Source organism: Mastigoproctus giganteus, chromosome 1 (genome assembly GCF_048544385.1).
Source record: "Mastigoproctus giganteus isolate SK-2022 chromosome 1, ASM4854438v1, whole genome shotgun sequence".
NCBI lineage: Eukaryota > Metazoa > Arthropoda > Arachnida > Uropygi > Thelyphonidae > Mastigoproctus > Mastigoproctus giganteus.
The window spans coordinates 194,288,074-194,313,123 of NC_143575.1; the positions used below are offsets into that span (position 1 = coordinate 194,288,074).

The 25,050-nt window shown below is 38.8% G+C and overlaps 1 protein-coding gene across 1 annotated transcript in view; it reads left to right on the forward strand.

Annotated features, from left to right (window-relative positions):
- Vta1 (vesicle trafficking 1) overlaps positions 1-25,050 on the forward strand; it is a 103,666-nt gene that overhangs the window by 16,263 nt on the left and 62,353 nt on the right. Inside the window, exon 2 of the mRNA XM_090383775.1 lies at positions 7,368-7,462. Within this exon, the coding sequence (XP_090239901.1) occupies positions 7,368-7,462 (95 nt within the window). The remainder of the gene's footprint in view (positions 1-7,367; positions 7,463-25,050) is intronic.

Below are 25,050 nucleotides of genomic sequence, written 5' to 3' on the forward strand. Positions count from 1 at the left end.
GTTTTTTTTCACTCTGTGGCTGAGTTAGTCAGGCTCAGGCATAGAGCCTGTTTTTCGTCCAGCAAAACAGGCAAATTGACCACAGAATACACGCAGTTTACAGACACAATACATGGGTATATGAGTTAACTTTCCGGGTGACCCTAATATAATAGTTTGGATTATATCAAGTTTGTCACTTAGCTTTAATGTTGTTCTTATTTGTTCTCTGTATGAAATTTATTAACTTTAGGAGCCATAGTGAGGGATTTTTAATTTAAAATAAATGTAAAACAGCAATATAATCCGTGATATCAGTACAGAATTCACTTTCAAAATGGCGAATGTAAAAAAATACAGTAATCATGTGACTTTCCGCTTTCTTTTTTCGGCACTGCTGACATCCAATCTCAATGTGCTGTTAGCTCGAATGTTCTGTTATTTGGGGTGCTGTCATTTCGACAGTCTACTGTAATATCAAAATAATTTTTTGCATCCAGTTCCTTTGCGACCACATCATAATAACCAATCAAATTTGTCAGACAAGACTTTCCCCTTAACAAACCCATGCTGTGTCTAAATTATTGCTGCAGTCTTCTCTAGATGATCCTGCATTACTGCTTTAACCAGCAACTCCATTATTTTCCCTGGAACAGAAGTTAAACTAGCAGGTCCGTAATTATTCATGTTACCTTTTGATCCCCTTTGTTAATTGGGGATACGTTCACAATTCTCCAGTCTGCAGGGTCATTCCCTGAATCAAGGATGCTCTCATAATTATGGCTGCCTCCCTTAATATAATTAGATAGTCCCATCAGCCTCAGGTGCCTTTCTTATGTTTAACTTCAATTTCTCACCCACTTTCCTCAGTTATTACAAAATCATTTATCTTCCTGTTAGTCTGATAAACTTGACTACACTTCCCTAAAGAATTCCTCTTGTATGAATGTGGGTGCAAAACACTCAATCAGTTTGTCAACAGCCTGAGCAGGATCATCAATGTTTAAATTGTCGACCTTAAGTAGACCATTGCAATTCAACCACTTCCTTCTACCCTTAATATAAGTAAAATATTTGTTGCTTTTCTTGGCATTCCTTGCCAGACTTCTCATAATCTGCATTCGCTTGCTTAACCTCCTTTGTGATTGCAGACTAGTTTATATCTACCATAGGATTTTATATCACCTGATAATTTATACATACATTTTTCTTTTCTGCCATGAATCTTATCAGTTCATCTGATGTCCATATAGCCCTATGGACATCAGATGAAGACTATTTCTTCATCTGATGTCCTTGAAGAATATTGAAAAATATATTTTATTTGGTATGAAGAGCCTTGTAGCTTCTACAATTAATTCCTTAAATGCTTCCCATTTAGAAATTGCTGATGGTAACATTGTGAATTGGTCCAACTGTATAGAATTTAAAAACTGAGACCACTGTAATCACCCTTATGAAAGCAAAAATCCTTCCATTTTCTCCTGATGGTAGTTGTCTTTAAGTAAAAAGTTAAGAGTTGGTGTTTAATATCCTCACACCTTACATTGAACACAGTCATCCCTCTTAGGAATATCATGTCCTCTTCTAGATGGATCTTCAAACATCAAACAAGCAGTGCATTTTATGAGACCATGATTCAGAGAACAATGCCCCTTCAATTCTCCCCTGAGCCACAGCACTCTCACTATCTCGATCATTTGCTTTGCTGCTCTTCTCATGCTGAATTTTCTGAACTTCATGTCAGAATGTATATTTACTCCTAGGTTTGAATGTAATTTGACAGACCCCCATGAGTTATCTTAGTAGCCCATCTGCACTGCTCAGAAAACTTCATGTCAGACTATATATTTATCCCTATACCTTTTTCATTCTCTACCACTTTGAATATTGTATTGCCCAATTGCTATGTTATTTTGGGATTACTACCACCCAAATGCAGTATCTTGCATTTATCAATATTAAACCTCAGTTGCCATTTTGCAGCTTATCTGCATAATTTTTCCAAGAAGTAGCATACACTGATTCCTGTCATTAACCACCCTGCCAGCCTTTGTATCATCAGCAAACTTGAGACATTAAACTTGATTTGCCTTCGTCATTATTATTAAGTTTTAATGACACTGAAGTAGATTCTACAGTTACAGTTACTTTCCTGAACACTTCCCACTTAGAATTTGCATTTGTCAACTTCAGTTAGTCCTACTGAAAAGAGGACTAACTGACGCTATATAGGCTTGCTTTCTTGCATCATATGCCTATGCTAATGATAATATCCCTATAATGTATGCATTTGATGACTTAACCAATGCCTCCAATTTGTCAAATTTATTTACTATACCTTGCAATTGTATGCTGGACATGTACTTGCTTGTACAAGGTTTGATCAATAAGTAATTCCTCTTTGGCCATAAAAATATAGAGACAACAGATACAAAGTTGAAATTTGTATCATTTATTAAACAAACACAGGGAAGCATGTGTATATTATTCTACATAACCACATTTTTGCCATCATTCTTTCCAACTCATATATATACTGTAATAGGATGGACCCTGTTGAAACTCACCTGGCACTCTTTTCAGCTTCTCATCAAAAAATGTTTTTCACAAAGATAGCTCTTTATGTCCAGACAGAAAAAAATTGTGTGCCAAGCATGCATAGCAGGAGTTATGTGAAATTTCTTTAGTCTTTTGAAATATTTATACCATCTCCTTTGTACTCAAAGGAGGTGGTTTGGGTGGTCGCATTGCACGTATATGTGCTCTATAAGCCTTATAATGCTCACTATTAGTCTTCAGCATGTTGAATTTTTTTTTCCATCGAAATTTTTTATGAAATAAGGTAGAGAATGATGAAATAAATATTTTGGTTTTTAAATTTTTGAAATTGAACTACTAGAAGCTGAGATATAGTGATTTAAAACTTAAATGCGACACTCGTGCGAGTACCATGGTCATGCTATAGGGGTACTGATTGCATCGCTGCTACGTACGGTGCCATGCGTATCCACAGAAGCAAGTTACTCCCATGTGAAAACTGCCTGGGACATGCCTAAAAAAGTTTCACTTAAAGGAAATTGGGCAGAACCAAGTTTGGATGAGAATCAGGATCAAAATTCTTCACCCTACGTCTGCAATTTTCATCCAAGTCATATGAACAGTGTGTGACTTGGCATTATTATGGTGGAATATAATTTGATGTTCTGTTAGAGGTTTCTTTTTTGTTTTTTAGCCTTATTAAGCTTATCAAGCAGAACTTAACGAGCCTAATAAGACTATAAAAACAAAAAAGATTTGACAATACCGTTCCTTATTTATAGTATGAACTTTCAAAAAATCAATCAAAATTTGGCCTTCTCTCTCTCCCCCACCAAAAAAAAACCATTGTGGCCATAATGTTTTGTGAGGATCTGGCAATTCAAGGATTTTTCGTCATTAGAGATGACAGCTGTGGCAATTCTATAGGCTGGCATTTGGAATAAGAGTCATAATGGAAATCCCAGGTCTCATCACCTGTTATCAGGCCCTCAAAAAAATCGTGAAAATTATTGCACTCCAACAGATTCTTCTGCCTGGAAAATTTCATTTCCTTTGTTAACAACTTGGATTTGCAGCATAGTTTCCCATAATCCAATGTGTCCAAAGTGGTTAATACACTTCTCTTTGAATACCCTAGTGCTTGCATCATTGCATATGTGGTTACTGTCTTTTCTTTTTGTATCATTTAAGTATGTCTCATATTGTGAATACCTTCACGAGTTATCATGATATTGCACTACCTCGAATACATAACACTTCACCAATGGAGAAGTCTATTGTTACTTATTCGAGGTAATGCAATATCATGGCAACTCATTGTGAAGGTATTCACAATATGAGATATACTTAAATGATGTGAATTGTTAACTACTTTAGTAGGTTGCTGCGTACTAAAATGATGTTGCACTAACCTATACGTCAGTAAACATTTTTGCAACCATTTCACCACCGTTAGAGATGTTTTGAGCATGGTTGAATGTACCCTATCCTCAAAGATGGGTTATCCAAGGAGGTCCAGTTACCCAGCCACCATAATCTTTATAGTTGTCAGTTATGTTGATTTTTATATATGGGACTTTGTGAAGAAGAAAGTTTATGCTGAAAAAATCTAGTGAAGAAAGCTAATATTCCAAAGTGCCACCGCTGAAATCTATAACAATCTTCAACTATTGTGAGTTCCTGCATTTGTTTTGCAACATTGCTTAGCATGCTTTGAGGCTTAGGGTGGCTAGTTAAAACATTTGCTTGTAAACCTTTTTTAGAGTATGAATGCTGTTTTTTTTTTTTTTTTTTCTTCATTTATGTTGTTATATTATGCAGTTGGAGTTTCCTATTTTCAATACTTAAGTTTTAAATTACCTAAACATCAGGTAAAAAAAATAAGTTTTTTTATAAATATTTATTCGTTTATTTGCACAGTCATCTCCAACAAAGAGGAAGTGATGTCACAGGACTTGAACCCCAGAGCTAGGTGTGTGGGTCTTCAAGATCCCATGCCACTTTCAGTGATTTTGTGCTCTTTGTCTACTTAGTCTGCACAGATGACACACTCAATACCTTTCAATGAATGTGTTTCCTCTGATTTTGCCACTGAAATTTCCAGAAGTCTTTGTTAGTTGTTGCATTTAAAAAAAAAAAAAAAAAAATTGCAGGACCAATTTAAGCCTATTCTGGGTAATTATAGATGCACACTCTGAAAAACATGAACTTAAAATTAGCATATCTCTCTCGTGTTTATCCACACCATGGTTAGGGTCTGGCTAGTGTACAGTTGTTGAGTGCACAGGTTTTTCTTATGATGTTTTTCTCACTTTCAGTGAAAGATAATATTTAAATAAGAGACGATAGAAAATATCTAAAGCACTTGCAGAGGCACTTCATTTTATTTTCAAAAAATAATTCAAAATATATGTTTTTAATATAAAAAAATGATTTTTCAAAGTTGTGTTCATAAAAGGGTGAAGTAAATGTGGCATTAAAAAGTAAAGAGATTTGAATTATTTGTTGCCAATTTTTAAGGTATAACTTTTTACAGGTTAATCACTATTATCTCAAAAACTAAGCTTAAAAGGAAAAAAATGGCTAAGGAATTTTTTCTTCAAAATTGCCTTCTAAATCAAATATTTAAGTAGAACACCCTGTATGTCAGTGCTGTTTGCTTATATCTAATATCTTTAGGGATATCTGTTTTTGCATGAAGTTGATCTGTGAAGTCAAGTATGTGTACTTTATTGTAACATATATCTCTAGATAATTCTTTGTTATTAGACCTGCCTATCCAGTCAAAGTATTTGACTGGATAGGCAGTCAAATACTGCCATCCAGTTACATATGAATGGTCTTTCTGTTTTATTGATATTAATGTTACCTTTTGGTGTGTTGCATTCCAATGAATTCTTGCCCTGATTTGGAAGAAAATCTTATTTACTACATCCTTAATTTTGTTTGTTATACCTTCATCTTTTTATGACTGTTTTAACTGATCTTGTGCACACAAGATCAGTTAAAACAGTTTGGACCAGGTAACAGTGTTAATGGGGCTACACAGAAGAATGTATTTAATTTCAAGCCACAATGGCTTGTCATAGTCTCCATCAACTCCAAATTACATTTTTAATAAGGGTTAAAAAAAAAAAAAGGCTATTTGCAAATAAGTGAGCTATTTTCTTTTCAAAATAAAGTTTGATGATAGTATTGTAGTATTGTGTTATAGTGATGATTCTATTAGTTTATTAACAGAATTTTTAAGAAACAGTTATTAAAATTTGATTTGAAATACAGGGTTGTTAAAATTAAAAGTATCCATATGTAGAGAGCTCTGGAGTGAGTTCTAAGGCTTGTACTGAAGAGAAATTTGGACAACAGGTACAATAAAGAATGTGCTTACCATTTATTGGAAAAAAAAATTAGTTACAAAATTTGTCACTATATGGCACTGTGGCAATACAAATCATTTGGACAGTGCTACAATTGTTCAATGTGTCCTCCATTTTGAAGAACAGCATTTTCTACAGCAGAACGTAACATGTAACTAGAATAGCCAGCAGATGACGTCTAATGCTATCCTTCAAATCTGCCAGAGTTTGATATCCTTTCCGATACACCTGGTTCTTCTAAAAAAACCCACAACCAGAAGTTGCATGGAGTGGCCAAGATGTCTGGAAACAGCGGCCGATGACCCGTTCGTCTGTAAGGTGTTGCCTTGGCAATCTTTGGACACAACGGTGGATGTGGGGTGGGGAACCATCTTGCGTGAATATGGTATCCTGAAGGCACCCACATTGTTGCAGCTCTGGTATGGCGAAATTTGCCAACATTTCATAATATTGCTGTCCAGTGACGGAGCAGGTGCTGGGTTCAGTCAGTGTTACCTGTTCAAAAATATGGCCCTATCATGAATGTGGCCGTAAATCCACACCACATTGTCACTTTTGGAGAATGCAAAGGGACCTCTTGGATAACTCGAGGGTTTTCTGGTGCCCAAATGCAATAGTTGTGCATATTCACTTGTCCATTTTAGCAGAGTGGGCTTCATCACTCCAAAGGATGTTCCATGGCCAAGTGATATCCACTGTCATTTGTGCCAGAAGTGCATATGTAAAACGAATATCTGCATCACCATGCTTTAGCTGCTGTAGCATGTGCATTTGTAAGGATAGTACTGCAACACCTGATGCATTACAGTGGAATACGGCATGTCCACTTTATGAGAAACAGCTGGCACACTTGCACTACTACATGGAGATTGACTTGATAAGTCCACAACAGCCATAGCCACATCTTCAACACGAGAGGAGTCCACTCGTTTTTGTCCTCTACCTGGTTGAATACCAAGATGCCCTGTCGCTTCAAATTTTGCAATCATTTTGCAGACAGCACAAACAGTCATAGGTCCATGTGGGCCTTATGCACTTCTGACGCCGAAATTCTCTGATAGCCGCAGCTGCATTGTTGCTGTTCTGATACTACAGCTTCACCAATAGCATCTTTTCCTGCAATGTTGTTGGCATTACTGCTGTAGTGCAGACAAACATCTACTGTGTGATTTTGAAGAGACTGCTTTGCTTTTATACAGTACAGTAGAGCTGAGTAGTGGTGCTGTGGCAATAACTTACGATTATTCAAATAACATAAGTTATTTCCATAATCGTAACTAAGATAGTTAGGTGCCATACAGTGACAAATTTTATAACTAATTTTTTTTTTTTTTCCAATAAATGGCAAACACATTCTCTATTGTACCTGTTGTCCAAATTTCTCTTCAGTACGAGCCTTAGAACTCACTCCAGAGCCCTCTACATAGGGATACTTTAATTTTAACAACCCTGTATTTATTTTTATTTTAGCATGTCTATATGCTCTACAAACTGGACTGAAAATTGATAGAAAATCTAAGGAGAGCTTAAATTTTCTGATGGCAGCCATGGACTGGCTAGAACAGGTAGGGTTGCTAGGTGTTGAAATTAGTAAAGCTTTTGGTGTCTGTGCTTAATTCAACAGTCAACCATTGTACCATAAATTTTTTTAAATATTGTTTTTTTAACATCTTAAGTAAGAAAGCGTGAATCTTTAAACTACTGATTGATGGGAATTTGAAATCAATCTGTTCTCTTCAAAATATAGTTAACACTATAGATAACAAAATATAGTTTGCCAGGGTGGCCAAGTGTAACCACTTGGCCACCCTGGCAAACTATATTTTGTTATCTTACGAGAATATTCAAATATCTTACGAGAGGTTCAATATAATAAAAGGTTCAAAATAATGACAGAGGTCTGGTCCACATTTGTTGTGGTCGTGGGTTCGAATCCCACCCCTGGTGTAACGTTAAAGGGATTTCATAGATAACACTCGATACTGAAACATAAATATAGCGTTATAACTGTGTTGGGATACAAGTTTAGGGTTTTAATTTTGTACTGAAATTTTAATTTTATTGAAATTAAATCGAAATCATGACTCGGACCAGAGCAGCAAAACAAAAGGCTCAAGCTAATGGAAGTGCTGTGGCTCAGGGGAGAACTGAGGGGAGGCAGTTGCCCTCTGAATCACAGCCTTTTAAAATGCACTATTTGCTTGATGTTTGTGGAGCAGTCAGGTACGGGACATGATACTGACATGGGGGATGTCTTTGTATGTGCGCGATGCAAGGAGTGTAAGGAAATCAGGCGACAACTCAGCGTTGTTATGGGCCTATATGAGAGCTTGAAGGACAGGGTGCATGCCCTCGAAGGATTAAAAGTGAGGGGCCCATCAAGCTCTCAACTGCCCACACCAACACCAGAGCTTGCACTTGGGCATTACGCAACACAGCGGCAACCCCCAAGGCAGAATGCGCTGGTTCCAAAGGAACTAGTAGTTGTTGGGGACTCTATTGTCAGGGAAACGGGAAACATGCTTTGTAAAAGGGATAGGTGGAACAGGACCAGGGTATGTCTGCCAGGGGCAAAGGTTGATGATGTTGTAGAGCGGATATCTTTTAAGGGCACAAAAGGTGATATAGTTGTACACGTTGGCACTAATGATATTAAGAGTAGGAGACCGGCGGAATTACTTAACAAGTACAGGTCACTGTTGAAAAAAAGCCGTGAATTAGGGTTGAATTTGAAAGTGTCTGCAATTCTGCCCAGACACGATAGGAGGGAGTATATGATATGAGAGCCCTGTCGATCAATTTGGCCCTGGAAAGATTGTGCAAGGCTCAAGGGGTAAACTTTTTTTCAGCCTGGTCTGTACTTGTTAACAGGAGAGACTGCTTCTACAGGGATGGGATACACTTAAATAGAAAGGATGCAAGAATGTTTGCTGATGCTATCGAGGCAGTGTTAGATGGGTCGGAAAACTGCTAGATTGGAGGGATACAAGGACTAATAGATTAAGAGTAGCCACTGGCAGAGGTGAAAGTGATTCTTGAACTGCTTCTATTGGAATGAGCAGCAGCCTGGAAAAGAAGATGCAGGATATTTCAGAGACTGCTGGGAGCCATTGGGGTACAAGTAAACACATGGGTTGTGTTAGGGTAGCTAAGAAAAAGAACAGGTGCATGTATACTTGCGTGTACACCAATGCTAGGAGTTTAGTAAATAAATTTGATGAATTTGAGGTATTGCTCAAAGCATCAAAGGCGGATATTGTTGGGATATCAGAGATGTGGTGTCACACAGATATAAGTAATGCAGAACTGGAATTTGGGGAGTACAATATCTACAAAAAGGATAGACAGGATAGGAAGGGAGGAGGGGTTATGCTATTAGTTAAGAAACACATAAAATCCAAGGAAGTGAAGCCAGTCGACATCGCTGGACAGTGCAGTGTCGAGTCAGTTTGGTGTGACATAAGCATTGGGAGATCAAAATTGAGAGTAGGAGTGTGCTATAGGCCTAATGACTCTGATGACTATAATAAGAAACTGTACAGGGAAATAGAGTGGGCCAGTAAATCAGAGAGTCTTATAATGGGGGATTTTAATTTCCCAGATATTGACTGGAATTTGTGGGTTGGTCACTCACACACTAGCAAGGCTTTTGTGGATGTATTGGATGATTGTTTTCTAAATCAGCATGTTTGGGAGGCAACTAGAGGGAGCAATACTCTTGATTTGATTATAAGTAGTGATTCTTCATGCATTAAGAATCTGCAGATACAGGAACCACTAGGTGGCAGTGATCACAGTGTGCTGAAGTGGGATTTACTCAAGGAGGTAACTACCATCAGGAGTAAAGAGAAGGGTTATTGCCTTTGTAAAGGCGACTACGATGGTCTGAGACAGTATTTAAATTCTATACAGTGGGACCAACTGATGATGTTACCAACAGCAAACTCAAAATGGGAAGCATTCAAAGAACTTATCTTGGAAGCTACTAGGCTTTGTATACCAACTAAGAAATATTGTTCAGGGTTCAGGCCTAAATGGATGTCAGATGAACTAATGAGACATGGTAGAGAAGAAAAATGCATGGGATACGTATAAATTAACATGTGACACAGAAGCCTATGATAGATATAAGTTGATCTGTAACCAAGTTACAAAGGAGGTTAGGCAGGCGAAGGCAGATTACGAGAAATCTTTGGCAAGGGATGCAAAGAAAAACAGAAAGGAGTTCTTTACTTATGTAAACTCTAGAAGGAAGGGGATGAATCATATTGGACCACTTGATATTGATGGTCAACTGTTCATGATTCTGCTCAGGTAGCTAACAAACTAAATCAATATTTTGCATTCACACATGAGGAGTTATTCAGGAAGGGGAATGCCATAGATGAAGTAAACACTGGCAGTGAGGTAGATGATCTTGTAATAATTGAGAGTAAAGTGGAGGAGAAATTGTTGAAGATAAATACAAGAAAGGCACCTGGAGTGGATGGGATCTATCCAGTTATATTAAAGGAGACAGCAAAGGAAGTAAGCAATCAGTTAGCCATAATTATGAGAGCTTCCTTGGACTCAGGGGGAGGTACCCACAGACTGGAGATGTGCAAATGTAACCTCAATTCACAAAGTAGGATCAAAGGCTGACACAAGTAATTATAGACCTGTGAGTTTAACTTCTGTTCCAAGAAAGTTAAAGAAGCACTGCAGGATCATCTTGACAAGAATTCAGTTATAGCTCAGACACAGCATGGTTTTGTTAAGGGAAGGTCTTGTCTGACCAATTTGATTGGATACTATGATGTAGTCACAAAAGAATTGGATGCAGAGAATAACTTTGATATTATATATTTGGATCTTAGAAAGGCTTTTGATACTGTTGCACATGGAAGACTGCTGCACAAATTGGAGCAGTGTGGCATTGGTGGCAAATTGTTGCTATGGATAAAGGGATGGTTGAGGGGGAGAAGACAGAGAGTGGTAATCAATGGACACTGCTCATTGTGGACTAATGTTATTAGTGGAATCCCTCAGGGTTCAGTGTTGGGTCCATTATTGTTTTCTGTATTTATAAATGATATTGATGATGGTATATCAAGCTTAATGTCCAAGTTTGCAGACAATACAAAGGTTGGCAGGGTTGTTAAGGATGCTACTGATGCTATGCTGCTGCAACAGGATCTGGAAAGGTTAAGCAGATGGGCTGAGAGGTGGCAAATGAAGTTTAATATTGACAAATGTAAAGTACTACATATGGGAAACAGCAACCCCAGAGCAACGTATCAACTCTGTGGTACTACACTGACAGTGGTAGAGAATGAAAAGGACCTGGGGGTAATTGTGCAGGCAGATATGAAGTTCTGTGAGCAGTGCAGACGGGCTGCAAGAGTAGCTCATGGTGTCTTATAAATGATATACAGGAATTTTTCTAGCAGGGATAGAGAGGTGACTATTCCCTTGTATAAGGCAATGGTCAGGCCGCACCTTGAGTACTGTATATGGGTCTTTAGGCCTCATTTCAAGAAGGATGTAGAGCTGCTGGAATGAGTACAGAGAAGGGCAACAAGGTTAGTGAACGGAACGAAGAGTTGCTCTTACAAAGAAAGGCTTAAGTTTTGCAAATTACAGTGTCTGGAGACTAGGCACCGGCGAGGTGATCTGATAGTGGTGTACAAAGCCTTGAATGGTTTGAGCATGCTCAATGCTGATGGGATACTGCCTCTTGCTCAGAATAATCACCTGAGAGGGCATAAATTCAAATTGAGGAAAGACAGATGTAGGATAGATGTGCGGAAATTTGCCTTTAGCCAGCGGGTAGTTGGTTGGTGGAACAGACTTCCATCCCTTGTTGTGGAAGTTGATAGCCTAAATAAATTTAAGGCTCAGCTGGACAGGTATTTCGAACGAACGGAGGGGTGAAGTGGAAGGGTTTTTTTTTTTTTTTTTGTTTTTTTTGGCTGATGCTGCATAAGCTTGCTTTCTTGCATCACATGCCTCTACTAATGCTAATACCTGTTAACTCTGGTTTTAAAATAAAAAAAATAGACAAACCAACCTTTAAAATGTCATTTACAGACATAAGACACTGGTGGTTACCTTGCCACTAATCTGAATAATCCAGTTCAAGGTGCCTTGATTGAAGAAAGGTTTACAGTAATTTTACTTGGTTAACAGATTGAAACAGAATTGTTCCCTTATGTTGCTATGCAAAAGTAAGGTTTTGCTAAAAGAAAACAATTACCTTTCAGATGACTTAGATTGTGTTTATGAAATGTTTGGAGTGTCTTATACATGACAATTGAAGTAGTGGCAAAAAAACCCTGAACACTTACCAAATTAATTATTATTGATCTCAGAAAACAAACCATTTTTGAAATTAATCATCAAATAAATTTTTCAAAATTTATATAAAAATTACTCTGTTTAAAGACCAGAATAAAACCATTGGTCTTTAAATACAATGTGACCTAAAAGTCAGGAACCTCAAAGTTTCATTTGTTATATATGACATAAAATATATGGTAACTTAATGTCAAACTGATTGAATATCAGTGAATCGCAAACAGTAATACAAAATGGCAGTGACCATGCAAAATTGTTTTCCTTGTTGAAAGTTACTTTTCGTCCAGACCTTACAAAAAGCAACAGCATATGGACAAAAAATTGAACACATACGGTATGTGTCCATGTAATTAGCTCTTCGGAAAATTATGAATGAGATTTCTCTTCTTCTAAACCTTAGAATGGAAGGCATTGAGTTTTGTATATAGTGTCATATAAGTGTCTTGATTTTTGTATATATGCAAGATGTTAGTAATTGGCTGTGGCAGTTCGTGGGAATCACTGTGGCACCTATTCTTGCAGTCTGGACTACCAGATGACTCTTCCCAAAGAAAAACTTTACTCCCCTAATGTATTATACAATAAAAGAACTAGATAAATGTAAGTGGTTCACCTGTTGACAATGATTTTAATGTTGTATTGCAAACAATTGAAAAACCACACATTTTATACTGTTAAAGCTTAGTTTCATCGTTCAGATTGTATTAACAGCTAAAACACTATTTGGAGAAAGGAGAATTCACATTCATTCCATGTGAAGAGTGTTTCTCTTGAAATTCACATTTGCTTTATAGCAGGGGTGGCCAACTTAATTTGTGATGCAATCTACTTTTTTTCTTCAAAATGTGCTGCGATCTACCATCTCAAGAATTTCATTGCATGGTTAAAAAAGTTAATCAACACATATTGAAAAATGTTGTTTATAAATTTTAAAATTAAATACAATTCAGAATTCTTATTTTAAATTCATACATATTTAAATTTAATTTTTGTGAAGTTTGTGAAGTTTGTGCCTTAATGTCATCTGCCAAGCTTTCAAAAATTCGGGAATATATTGTGATAAGGCCAACCGTAAGAATCTTCTGCATGCAAGTCTGGAAGAGTAGAGTGAGTCTTCATCTTTGTTTGTTTCAAGTACAGAAAGGCTGATTCACATAGATATGTGGAACCGAAACAGGAATTTAAAAGTTCACTGCATTTTTTTCATTTTGGTACTTTTCTTGGCAAACATATTTCCAAAATTCTTTTTCTGACGACCTGGCTTTTAGAAAGATATTGTTCGCAATGTAATATTTTCTCCATGTGAAAAATCTCAGTGAATTTTTTTTCCGCAATTTGTTTTTTTATCTTAGTCGACATTAAATGGATAAGAAATATATTGAACAATGGCTTCAATTGTTAAATTTAAAAACAGGATATTTTTGCAAATGATCTTGCATATTTGCAAAATGATTGAATTTTTTTTCTTTGAGATCCTTAGCCATTGCCAAAAACTGATATTTATATGCAGAAATAGTACTAATCATATCACTCACATTTTTATTTTTTCCTTGTAATTCCAAATTCAGATCACTTAATTTACTGGTAAAATCTGCCAAAAAGCCAGATCACACAACCACTCCGTATCTTGTAGCTACTGATAATCATCTCCCCTTTGATCAACAATTTTTTTAATTTCATCCAGCAAATTTTGAAATCTCTGTAGAAACTTACTCCAACTCAGCCACCTCACATCTATGTGTAATATCAGATCTAGTTCATTTTCATTGAATTGCATTTTGTAATGTCTCCTTTGAAGAGATTGTCCTCTGATGGAATTCACAATTTTGAAAGCTATGTCCATAACACTTTTAGTATATAATCTTTTGCTGGCTAACACTTGTTGGTGGATGATACAGTGGTAACTCAAAAAATGAATCCATTAAGATGTCCCGTCATTGCTTTAGCCCCATCTGTTGTTATTGATACTAGCTTAAATAGTGGTAATTTAATTTTTTTCAATAAAATTTTTGAATGCATTAAATATATCAAGACCTAGTTCTTTCTTTTAACGAAACCATACCCAGCAGTTTTTCTCTAGTGGCAGAATAATCGAAAACCATGCGAATAACTGACGTCTGTAGATTCATCCAGTTGTAAAGAAAATGACACAGTATTAGCAATATGAGCATGCAATACTCATTTTTTTGATGTATTTCAAGTATTTCACAGTATTTCAAGATAATTGCAGCTCTTGAATAGCACTTTTAATTTCAATTTTGTTCTTAAAATTGTCAAAAAGAGAATCTGTTATTTTTAAAAAATGTCTTTGAATTTGACCATCAGAAAATGGTTTGCATATTTTTGCAAGAAGATGACTCACTTTAAATCATGCTACAATTACTGCTTTAGATTGTAAATTAGGTGTCACGAAAAAATTTTGTTGTGCGAATAATCTGGATTTAAGTTCTTTTAATTTATTTTTTCTAAGGTCACTATTAGGCAGAAAATCCAATTGGTATTTACATGAAGTGCGTTGAAGTGCCTTTCTAAATTTCCATTTTTGGGTCTAGCCTTAAAAGAAGCATTACAAATCGAACAACATTTTCCTTTTATCATTACAAAAAAGTATTCTAGTTCCCACTCTTGATGAAAATGATGTTTTACTCTTTTTCATAGTATTATTTTAAATCAAAGGGTATTAAATTAATGTATAAGTACTGTTCAGTTATTAATATTAAGGATTTGACACATACACTATGCTCTCCACAACATAACTGTGTGAATTTTCACTAGTCAAGCCTAGCGGCTGTGTGGTGACAAGAGTAGTCACGTGGTTCAATGGATTTGTAATAAGAGTATATAGTGTGGCACATATAATAACATTGAGATTTTGACTAATCTATTTTTATATATATTTAAAATTCGTCGTGATTGACTGAAATTAAAGCCGCAATCGACTTGTTGGCCACCCCTAGTTTATAGCATAGTTACAAATGATTAGACCCATTTTTTTAAAAATACACTACTTTCTGAAGGATATTTACCGAATTTCCAAGCTTTTTGATTGGGTGGAAGGTGTCAAGAAGGTTATTCTCAAAAGATTATGCAACTTGCCATGCCAACTGTGCTACAGAGACTGAAGTTGCCTTGATGCTCAGTGATTTATTATCTCAGACCATGAATCTCCTGATCTGAATTTGCCAGATTATTTCTTGCGGTGTTATCCCAAGGAATATGCTTTTAACACATTTGCTGCTGCTTATATTTGTGGCCCCGAGTGCCAAGCGATATTAGTGACCACAGCGCCTTTCCAGAGTGATTATCTAGTACGCTTAATTGTAAATACGTTATACCTGAGTTTCGAAAGTCCGATAACTCCTGAATATTATAATTAAATAGATATATTCAAATACTATAACCTAGAAAGGACAACCACCTTTCTTTAATCCCTCTTTTTATTTTTAGTTATTACTAACCCTTTTCTTCGCTTGGGTCACTAGGCGGCACCGCTCTTGCCTCCACGTGGCGGGGCTGGTAACCTGGGAGAAAAAGACAATCTCCCGGGGCCAAAAAGAGCATATCATGAGTAAATCAAACTCAGACTTATCTGGGCTGCCAGACGCAACCCAGATATCAAAAAAGAAAGACAGTTCCACAGCAGGAACGGCAAAGCGCCAAAAAACTGAGCCAGAGACATATCCAATTCCAACCTATCTGATCATCCATTCAACTGGTGAGAATGCAGTTGGCAAACTTTCTCCCTTTAGAATTCAAAAGGAATTGGAAAGTAAAGCAGGATCTCCGAAATCCGTAAAAAGACTCAGATCAGGAGATCTTCTCATAGAGACGTCTAATACCAAACATTCTGAGCGACTTCTGAAAACAAATTACTTTGCAGGTCTCCCAGTAACTGTAACACCCCACAGATCACTAAACACCTCTAAAGGAGTGATCTCAAACTGGGACTTACTAGATGTAACTGAAGAAATGCTAGAAGAACTGAAAGAACAAGGAGTTACTCATGTCAAGAGAATCTCCACGAGAAAAGATGGTAATCTGATCCCTACCCGCAATCTGATCTTGACCTTTAACACACCGAATCGTCCATCATCCATTAAGGCCGGATATCTGGTATGTAATGTCAGACCGTATGTCCCAAACCTGCTACGGTGTTTCCGATGCCAGAAGTATGGACATTCCCAAACAGCTTGCCGGGGAACCCCTACTTGCGCAAAGTGTGGTTCAATCGAACATGATTGCGAAAACTGTAATGCTCCTCAATCAGTATGTCCAAACTGCAAGAAAGATCATCCCGCTTATGCCAGAATATGCGAGCGCTGGAAAAGTGAGAAACTTATCCAGAAATATAAAACTGAGCATAATGTTTCTTACCAAGAAGCAAAAAGAATCATCTCACCACCAACTCATGCAGACAGACCTACGTATGCCCAAGCCATCAAAAAATTCCAATCAACCGGATCGCAAACTGAACTAACAGTATCCCCAAAACAGTCTTTCTCAAATTACGTAAAATCTTTGTACAGTGCAACTCAAACCCAAGCAGTAAATACACCAATTACCATACCACAAGAAAATGTCCAGAGTCCGGATCAAGGACCCAAAGAAAAACATATCCTAACTTCTAGTCACCAACAACAAATGGACACTGAAGAAAAATCAGCAGATGACCCTGTTCTTCAAATTTTTGTTGAAGAAGACATGGACACCGAAAGGCCTTCCTTCCCAAAAAAAGATAAAAGCAAAAATGAAAAACAGAAAACTTCAGCAACCCGAAAACGCTCAGAAAGCCTAATAAGAGATAAATAATGCACAGAATAATACAGTGGAATTGTCGTGGATTCCGTGCCAATATCGATGACCTATACGATCTTTCTTGTAAGTACTCACCAATATGTCTCTGCCTTCAAGAGACGTATTTAAAACCCCAAAATACACCAAAACTGTCTCGTTACAACATTATTAGAAAAGACAGAACCAATGGGAATATTGCACATGGTGGTGTAGCCATTTTAACAAACCAACATATTGCTACCAAACAGGTCTCACTGAACTCTCCCCTCGAGGCAGTAGCAGTCCGTGTGGCAGTTGACATCCATATGACAATCTGCTCCTTATACATCCCACCAAGCTATACCTTCCAACAAAATGATCTCAACAATCTTATAGCTCAACTCCCAACACCTTTCCTCATTTTGGGAGACTTAAATGGTCATCACACTCTATGGGGTAACAACAACATCGACCAAAGAGGAAAACTAATTGAACAGTGTCTAGACTATAACAACCTCCTTCTTCTAAATGACGGTTCACCAACATACGTTCACCTTCCTTCAGGAACAAGCACTGCAATAGACTTGTCTATCTGTTCAGCAACCTTATATCCTATTCTAAAGTGGACGATAAACAACGATCCGCTACATAGCGATCATTTCCCCATAATAATTGAATTACTTAATAAGCCATCTCATCATCCTACTAAAATTCCACATTGGCTCACTGAAAAAGCCGATTGGCAGTCCTATAAAAAATTAACTAAGCTTGATTCCGAAATAATCCAAAATTCCACAACTGATGAAGCAGTTGACTATGTCACAAAAACGATATTACATGCAGCAGAACAAACTATCCCGAAATCCTCATCTAAATTACCGATTCATCCAAAAACCTGGTGGAGTGATGAATGCCTTGTGGCTAAAAAAGAGCAAAGCAAAGCTTGGAATTCTTTTCGCCGGAGTCCAACTACAACCAATCTCATTCAATATAAGCGCACTAGAGCAAGAGCGAGATATGTCAGACGCTGCAATAAAAAGGCTGCTTGGATCCGATTCACTTCAACTATTAATCAAACAACGCCTACACATAAAATTTGGAAAGCAATCAGAAAAATGAGTGGCAAATATAAAACGATACCTCTACCCATCATGGAATGGAGAGGGCAGTATGTAAATGATCCTGCTGAAATTGCCAATATACTGGGCGAAACCTTTGCAAAAACATCAGCAATAGAAAGTTATACACCGACTTTCAGAAGATTAAAAACAAGTTTAGAAAAACAAAAGTTAAACTTCTCTTCAAAAGGAGATGAACAATACAACTTACCTTTTACCATTCACGAATTACACAGAGCCTTGTCAACATCTAGACGCAGTGCTGTAGGACCAGATAATATTCACTATTCCATGATTCAGAAACTTAGTACCGAATCATTACAGTTACTTCTTCATCTATTCAATAGACTCTTCCTGGAAGATAAATTCCCTAATCAATGGCATCGTGCCACAGTCCTTGCCTTCCCTAAACCAGGTAAAGACCCTACAAATCCCACCCATTATAGACCAATTGCCTTGACCAGCTGCATTTGCAAAACTCTCGAAAAGATGGTGAACCGCCGACTGATCTGGTACCTTGAAAATCTCAATCTCCTACATTCTGCACAATACGGTGTCAGACAAAACAGATCTACACTAGATATACTAGTCAGACTAGAAAATTCCATCCGAAATGCATTCCTCAGATCGGAACACCATGTGTTAGTCTGCTTTGACATCAGTAAGGCCTATGATTCCACGTGGAAGTATGGAATACTCCGTGAATTACATCGTCATGGACTTCGGGGTCACCTCCCGATTTTCATACAGAATTTTCTATGCAAGCGTACATTCCAGGTTCGATTCAAAACCTCACTGTCCCAAGTATTTTCCCAAGAAGAAGGAGTTCCTCAAGGCTCTGTACTCAGTGCTTCACTTTTTATAATTGCAATAAACACCATTGCCGGACAAATTCCAAACACTATTGATAAAGCACTGTTTGTAGACGACCTGAGTATTTGGTGTCATGCAAAAAACATGAATACTATTGAGAGACAGTTGCAAGGGGCAATAAATAAGATCTGTTCATGGGCTCAGACTAATGGATTTCAACTTTGTCCGGAAAAATCATTTTGCATCCATTTTTGCCGCCAACGAAAACTCCATCCCAATCCAGAGCTAGAACTGAATCGCCAACCAATAGCAGTTCAACCGAGCATACGGTTCTTAGGAATCACTTTAGACCAGAAACTCACCTTTGTTGAGCATATCAAAAGACTAAGAAACTCATGTCAACAAAAACTAAATATCATCCGGGTTCTCTCTGCAACTAATTGGGGAGCTGATCGCCTTACTTTATTACGGCTATATAGAGCATTAATAAGATCAAAGCTTGACTACGGAGCACAAGTCTATAGTTCAGCAAGACCTAGTGCCCTTCGCTGGCTTGACCCTATCCATCATAGTGGCATACGGATTGCATTAGGAGCATATCGCACGTCTCCAATACATAGCTTATATGCTGAAGCACACGAACCTCCTCTTTCGATCAGGCGACAACAACTGATACTACGTTACGCCTATAAAATTAGATCTATGCCAGAACACCCAAATTGGCAGATACTTTTTTCATCACAGCACACCAGGTTATACCAAAACCGCCCTAATGTTAATCGTCCTTTGGGCATGAGAATAAAACACCTCTTAGAAGAACTAAATCTGACCTTAGACAATGTGGCAAATAGCCTCCCATCCTCTCTTGCTCCTTGGAATATCATTCCGCCCTCATGTGACTTACATCTACATGAATGGAATAAATCTACATTGCATAGAGAAAATTTCTTGCAGCTATACCATGCAGTAGTGAACCAGTTTCCTAGCTTTTCCATAGTACATACTGATGGATCAAAGAATGATGTCCACGTTGGAATCGCCGCAGTTTTCCCAAACATCACATTAGCTTATCAGTTATCACGTGAGTTCAGTATATTTTCCGCAGAACTAATAGCAATTCAGGTTGCACTGAATCATATCGAGTCTTCCGATATTAACAACAGCATTATTTTCACAGATTCCTTAAGTGCCCTTCAAGCACTAAAAAACACAATGAACATGTCCAACCCAGTCGTGGAAAGAATAGTCAACTCTCTGCATACCTTATCAGTACTTGGGAAAAACATACACTTCTGCTGGGTCCCAGGACATATGGCAATTCCTGGAAATGAACTAGCGGACAATGCTGCCAAATTAGCTCACCTTTCATCTGAGAACAAGTGGAAAGTGCCTCATCAAGACTATCGACCAATAATCCATGAAAAATGCACGCGCCAATGGCAGTTATTATGGGAAAATCAGCCAAACAATAAACTTCGAAGTATCAAGCCAAACCTTGAGCGATGGCCTTCCAGCTTCAGTTCAATCCGACACCAGGAGGTAATATTGGCTCGTCTGCGAATAGGACATACAAATGTAACTCATAGTTATCTTTTAAGAGGAGAGATACCCCCCTCAATGTCATCACTGTAATACAATGCTCACAGTGAAACACATTCTGGTCGAATGCACAAAATATACAAGAGAACGCCAGATGCTTTGCACTTCAGCCACAACAAAAGATCCTACACTCACCTCAATTTTAAACAATGAGACAAATGTCTCAAGCATTTATAATTTTCTCAAGATAATTAAAGTATATCACCTCCTTTAGTTAGAAAAACCTTTTGGTCCCTTCTTTCCATTTTCTCTATTTGAAAAGAAATTACATGCATAGTTACCATATGCATGGCGCACTATGGCCATAGTTGCCGATGCGCCCAATAAATTCCGAAACAAACAAACAAACAGCTTATATTTGTTTGGATTCTTTATTTGTGCTTTGGGGCATTTCTCTGGGGCACTGGAACAAGTAGGCACTGCTTTTTAGTAAATGGATTTCATCTGTGAAGAATCATCACTCCTAGTAACACCAACATCTGTTGTTTATAGCGTTCTAACATCAATAAGTCCCCTCAACGTGGGCACCTGTACGTGGTGAGGGGACCTCCCAGTGATGCTGCTGGGTTTCCAGATTAGCATCACTGGGATCTAACGCCCATACCTTGGTTCCAGGGTTACATCTTTGGAATCCGGCGTGTGCAGCCGTGCGCCGCGACCCGTGGAAGCGGAAAGGGGGATCCTGGTGGTTGAGGGGCCCAGCCTTAATACACCACTTTGGCCCCTGCTTCGACAAGACGGGCGGTCCCGGACCGGCTCGACTGGGATCAATCGGCGGGTGGTTCTATACTGCTAGGGTCAACTGCGTTCCAATAAGTCTCCCTCCCTTTGGTCCTGGGACGGGATAAAGACTTATTGGTAACGTGGGTATGGTGTTCTAAGCGAACTCGGCGTCCCATTCGTGTACGCAGTACCTGCTAGTTCACGGGTGGGCGCCCCCTCGTAGGGCTCCGTGGTGGGTGAGGTACTTAGGCATCAGACATTTTTTCTTTACTCTCATGAGTAATTTAAATCCTTCTTCTGGGGCCCCAACAAGGCCCCTACCTAATCGATCGTTAGATGAGAGTGAAAGTAATTCAGCTAAAAGAGCCAGAACTGAGGAGAAAACAACATCTGTGACACCTCTTTTCCTCATTCTCCATTCCACCGGAGAGCAGTCACTTGGGAAAATGTCACCCTTCTTCATCCAGAAAGGATTAGAAGGGATGGCAGGTTCACCCAAATCCGTAAAACGGCTGCGTTCTGGAGATATTCTAATAGAAGCATCAAATGTAAATCAAGCTGAAAAGTTTTTGAAAGCCACATCTATAGGGGGAATACCCATCATCACAACCCCTCACAAAACTTTGAACTCTTCAAGAGGTGTGATATCAGAGTGGGATCTTCTTCACGTTTCTGAAGAAGAGATCTGCTCTGAATTAAAAGAACAAGGAGTAACAGCTGTCAAGCGAATATCCATGCGTAAGGATGGGAATCTTGTCCCTACCCGAGTTCTCATCCTAACATTCAACACCCCAAGGCCTCCAAGTTCCATCAAGGCAGGGTACTTAAACTGCCCAGTGAGGATTTACGTTCCAAACCCACTGAGGTGTTTTAAATGTCAAAAGTACGGCTACTCACAAACAGCTTGTCGTGGTAACCCTGCCTGTGCTCGATGTGGTGCTAAAGATCACGAGAGCAAGGAATGTATAGCTCCTAAGCCTAACTGTATTAACTGCCAAGGAGAGCACCCTGCATACTCTCGAGCATGCCAGCGGTGGAAGGACGAAAAGGAGATACAAAAGTTAAAAACGGAGCTAAACATCTCCTACCCAGAGGCCAGAAAACGCATACAACCAATAAATAGCGGAAAGCCTTCATATGCTCAGAAGGTTTCTGCGAAGTGCACTATCGGTACACAAACAGATATGACTATACCACCAAGAGAGTCATTCACGCCGATTGCACGCTATTTATTGAGTTCACAAAAGCCCACCACAAAAACACAATCAGCTGCTACTCCAATATCCGTACCTCCTAGTGCTCCACCACTAACAAAACCAAGTGGTAAAAAAGAGCAACCAAAATTAACAGAATCAATGGATGTAGAGGACAAGGAGGTACCGGACGATTCAGTCTTGCAACTCTTCGTGGAGGAAGAAATGGACACCGGACAGCGTCCATTCTTCCCCAAAAAAGATAAAGCCAAGACTGATAAAAGTAAGCCCTCAGCACCTCGGAAGCCGCCTGATGGACCCACCAAGCCAAAATAATGGCTAAATTCCTACAATGGAATTGTCGTGGATTCCGGCGAAATACAGATGATATCAAGGCCCTCCTGCAAAAGCATGAGCCAGTTTGCTTTTGCTTGCAGGAGACATATCTAAAGGCAAATGATGATCCTACCATGCATAACATCACAATCTTTCGTAAGGATAGAATTGCGGATGGTCCTGCTCATGGAGGAGTGGCTATCCTTGTGAGTAATCAGACCCCAGTTCAGCCTTTGCTAATTACAACCAGCATAGAGGCTGTTGCAATTCGCCTTACAGTGGGATTTTTATTAACGGTCTGCTCTATTTATTTGCCACCTGGGACTGACATCTCCCAGGAAGACCTTGATGATCTTCTAACGCAGTTGCCACCCCCTTTCTTACTTCTTGGGGATTTTAATGGACATAACACCCTGTGGGGTAGTGCTAACATCAATGGAAGGGGGCGGGTCATAGAGCGTATGCTCAATGACAATGCCCTTTCCCTTCTAAATACTGGAACAAACACCTTCTTCCATATGCCTACCCGTACTTTTTCTGCCATTGATCTCTCTATCTGCTCCCCTTCTCTACTCCCATCACTCACTTGGGAAGTGGAGGAGAATCCATACGGAAGTGATCACTTCCCTGTGATAACCTTGTTACACAGTGGGAGACCATGTCTTCCTTTTAGGTTACCACGGTGGAAGTTTGATCAGGCTGACTGGAATGCCTTCCAACATCAGGCAAATTTTGAACTCAGTACAGTCAGTCAGGAGCCTATCAATGACGCAGTAACGTACATCACAGAAATCATTGTCCAAGCAGCTGCGAATGCTGTTCCAAAAACATCTGCCCGGTTTCCACCATTTCCCAAACCTTGGTGGAATTCACAATGCACGGCAGCAAAAAAGGCTCAAAACAAAGCGTGGGGGATATTCCGTCGATATCCTACCACTTGTAATCTAATAGCCTTCAAGCGTGCACGAGCCAAAGCACGCTACATTCGCCGTCAGAGTCAAAAGGAATCATGGATCCGTTTTACATCATCTATTAACCAGGCTACCAATTCTAAGGTAGTCTGGGATAAAATCCGGAAAATGAAGGGAAAATATACATCCCACCCTTCTTCAATCCTAGATTATAATGGATGCGCTATTGCAGATCCAACTGCAATAGCCAATGCTCTTGGGGAAACATTCTCTAACATCTCCGCAACATCTTCGTATTCCCCAGAGTTCCTGGTCCTGAAACATAAAATTGAAAAGCAGGCACTTAATTTCAAGTCCAAGGGCCTCTATCCCTACAACGGGGCATTCACTATGCAGGAACTGAAGAGAGCCCTCACTCTTTCTAATGCAAGTGCTGTTGGACCAGATGGCATCCATTATGAAATGATTAAACGGCTTTCACCAAAATCTATGGATTATCTGCTCCTTCTTTATAACAGAATCTTTATTGAAGGGCAGTTTCCGGACTCCTGGCGGAAGGCAATCGTCCTTGCTTTTCCTAAGCCAGGAAAGGATCCAAAAGTCACCACCAATTATCGTCCTATAGCTCTGACTAGCTGTCTGTGCAAAATCCTGGAGAGAATGGTTAATTCTCGTTTAATATGGTACTTAGAAACAAATGACCTTCTCTCCAACATCCAGTGCGGCTTCCGAAGGAACCGGTCCACTTTGGACCATCTTATTAGATTGGAAACATCCATCCGGGATGCTTTCCTAAAACGCGAACACTTGGTGTCGGTGTTCTTTGACATGGAGAAAGCGTATGACACAACTTGGAGATTTGGCATCATAAAAGATCTGCATAGCCTTGGTCTTAGGGGACGACTCCCCATTTTTATTGAAAACTTTTTAGCCGATCGATCTTTCCAAGTTCGTGTGGGATCCTCACTCTCTCGTTCCTTTAGCCAAGAGGAGGGAGTACCACAGGGATCAGTTTTAAGTGTCACGCTTTTCGCCATCAAAGTAAATTCCATCACAGAACAACTTCCTCCAACCGTAAACGGTGCCCTCTATGTTGATGACTTTAGCATATTTTGTCAGTCATGCAACATGAGGGTTATTGAAAGACAACTGCAGAAAGCCATTGATTGCCTCAACTCCTGGGCACTTGAAAATGGTTTCAGGTTCTCGCCGGAGAAGACCGTTTGCGTACACTTTTGTCGTAAGCGTAATCTTCATCCTGAACCTGAATTAAGGCTCGGACAAAATGCTATTCCAGTTGCGGCGGATACAAAATTTCTGGGACTCGTATTTGATAAAAAGTTGACCTTTC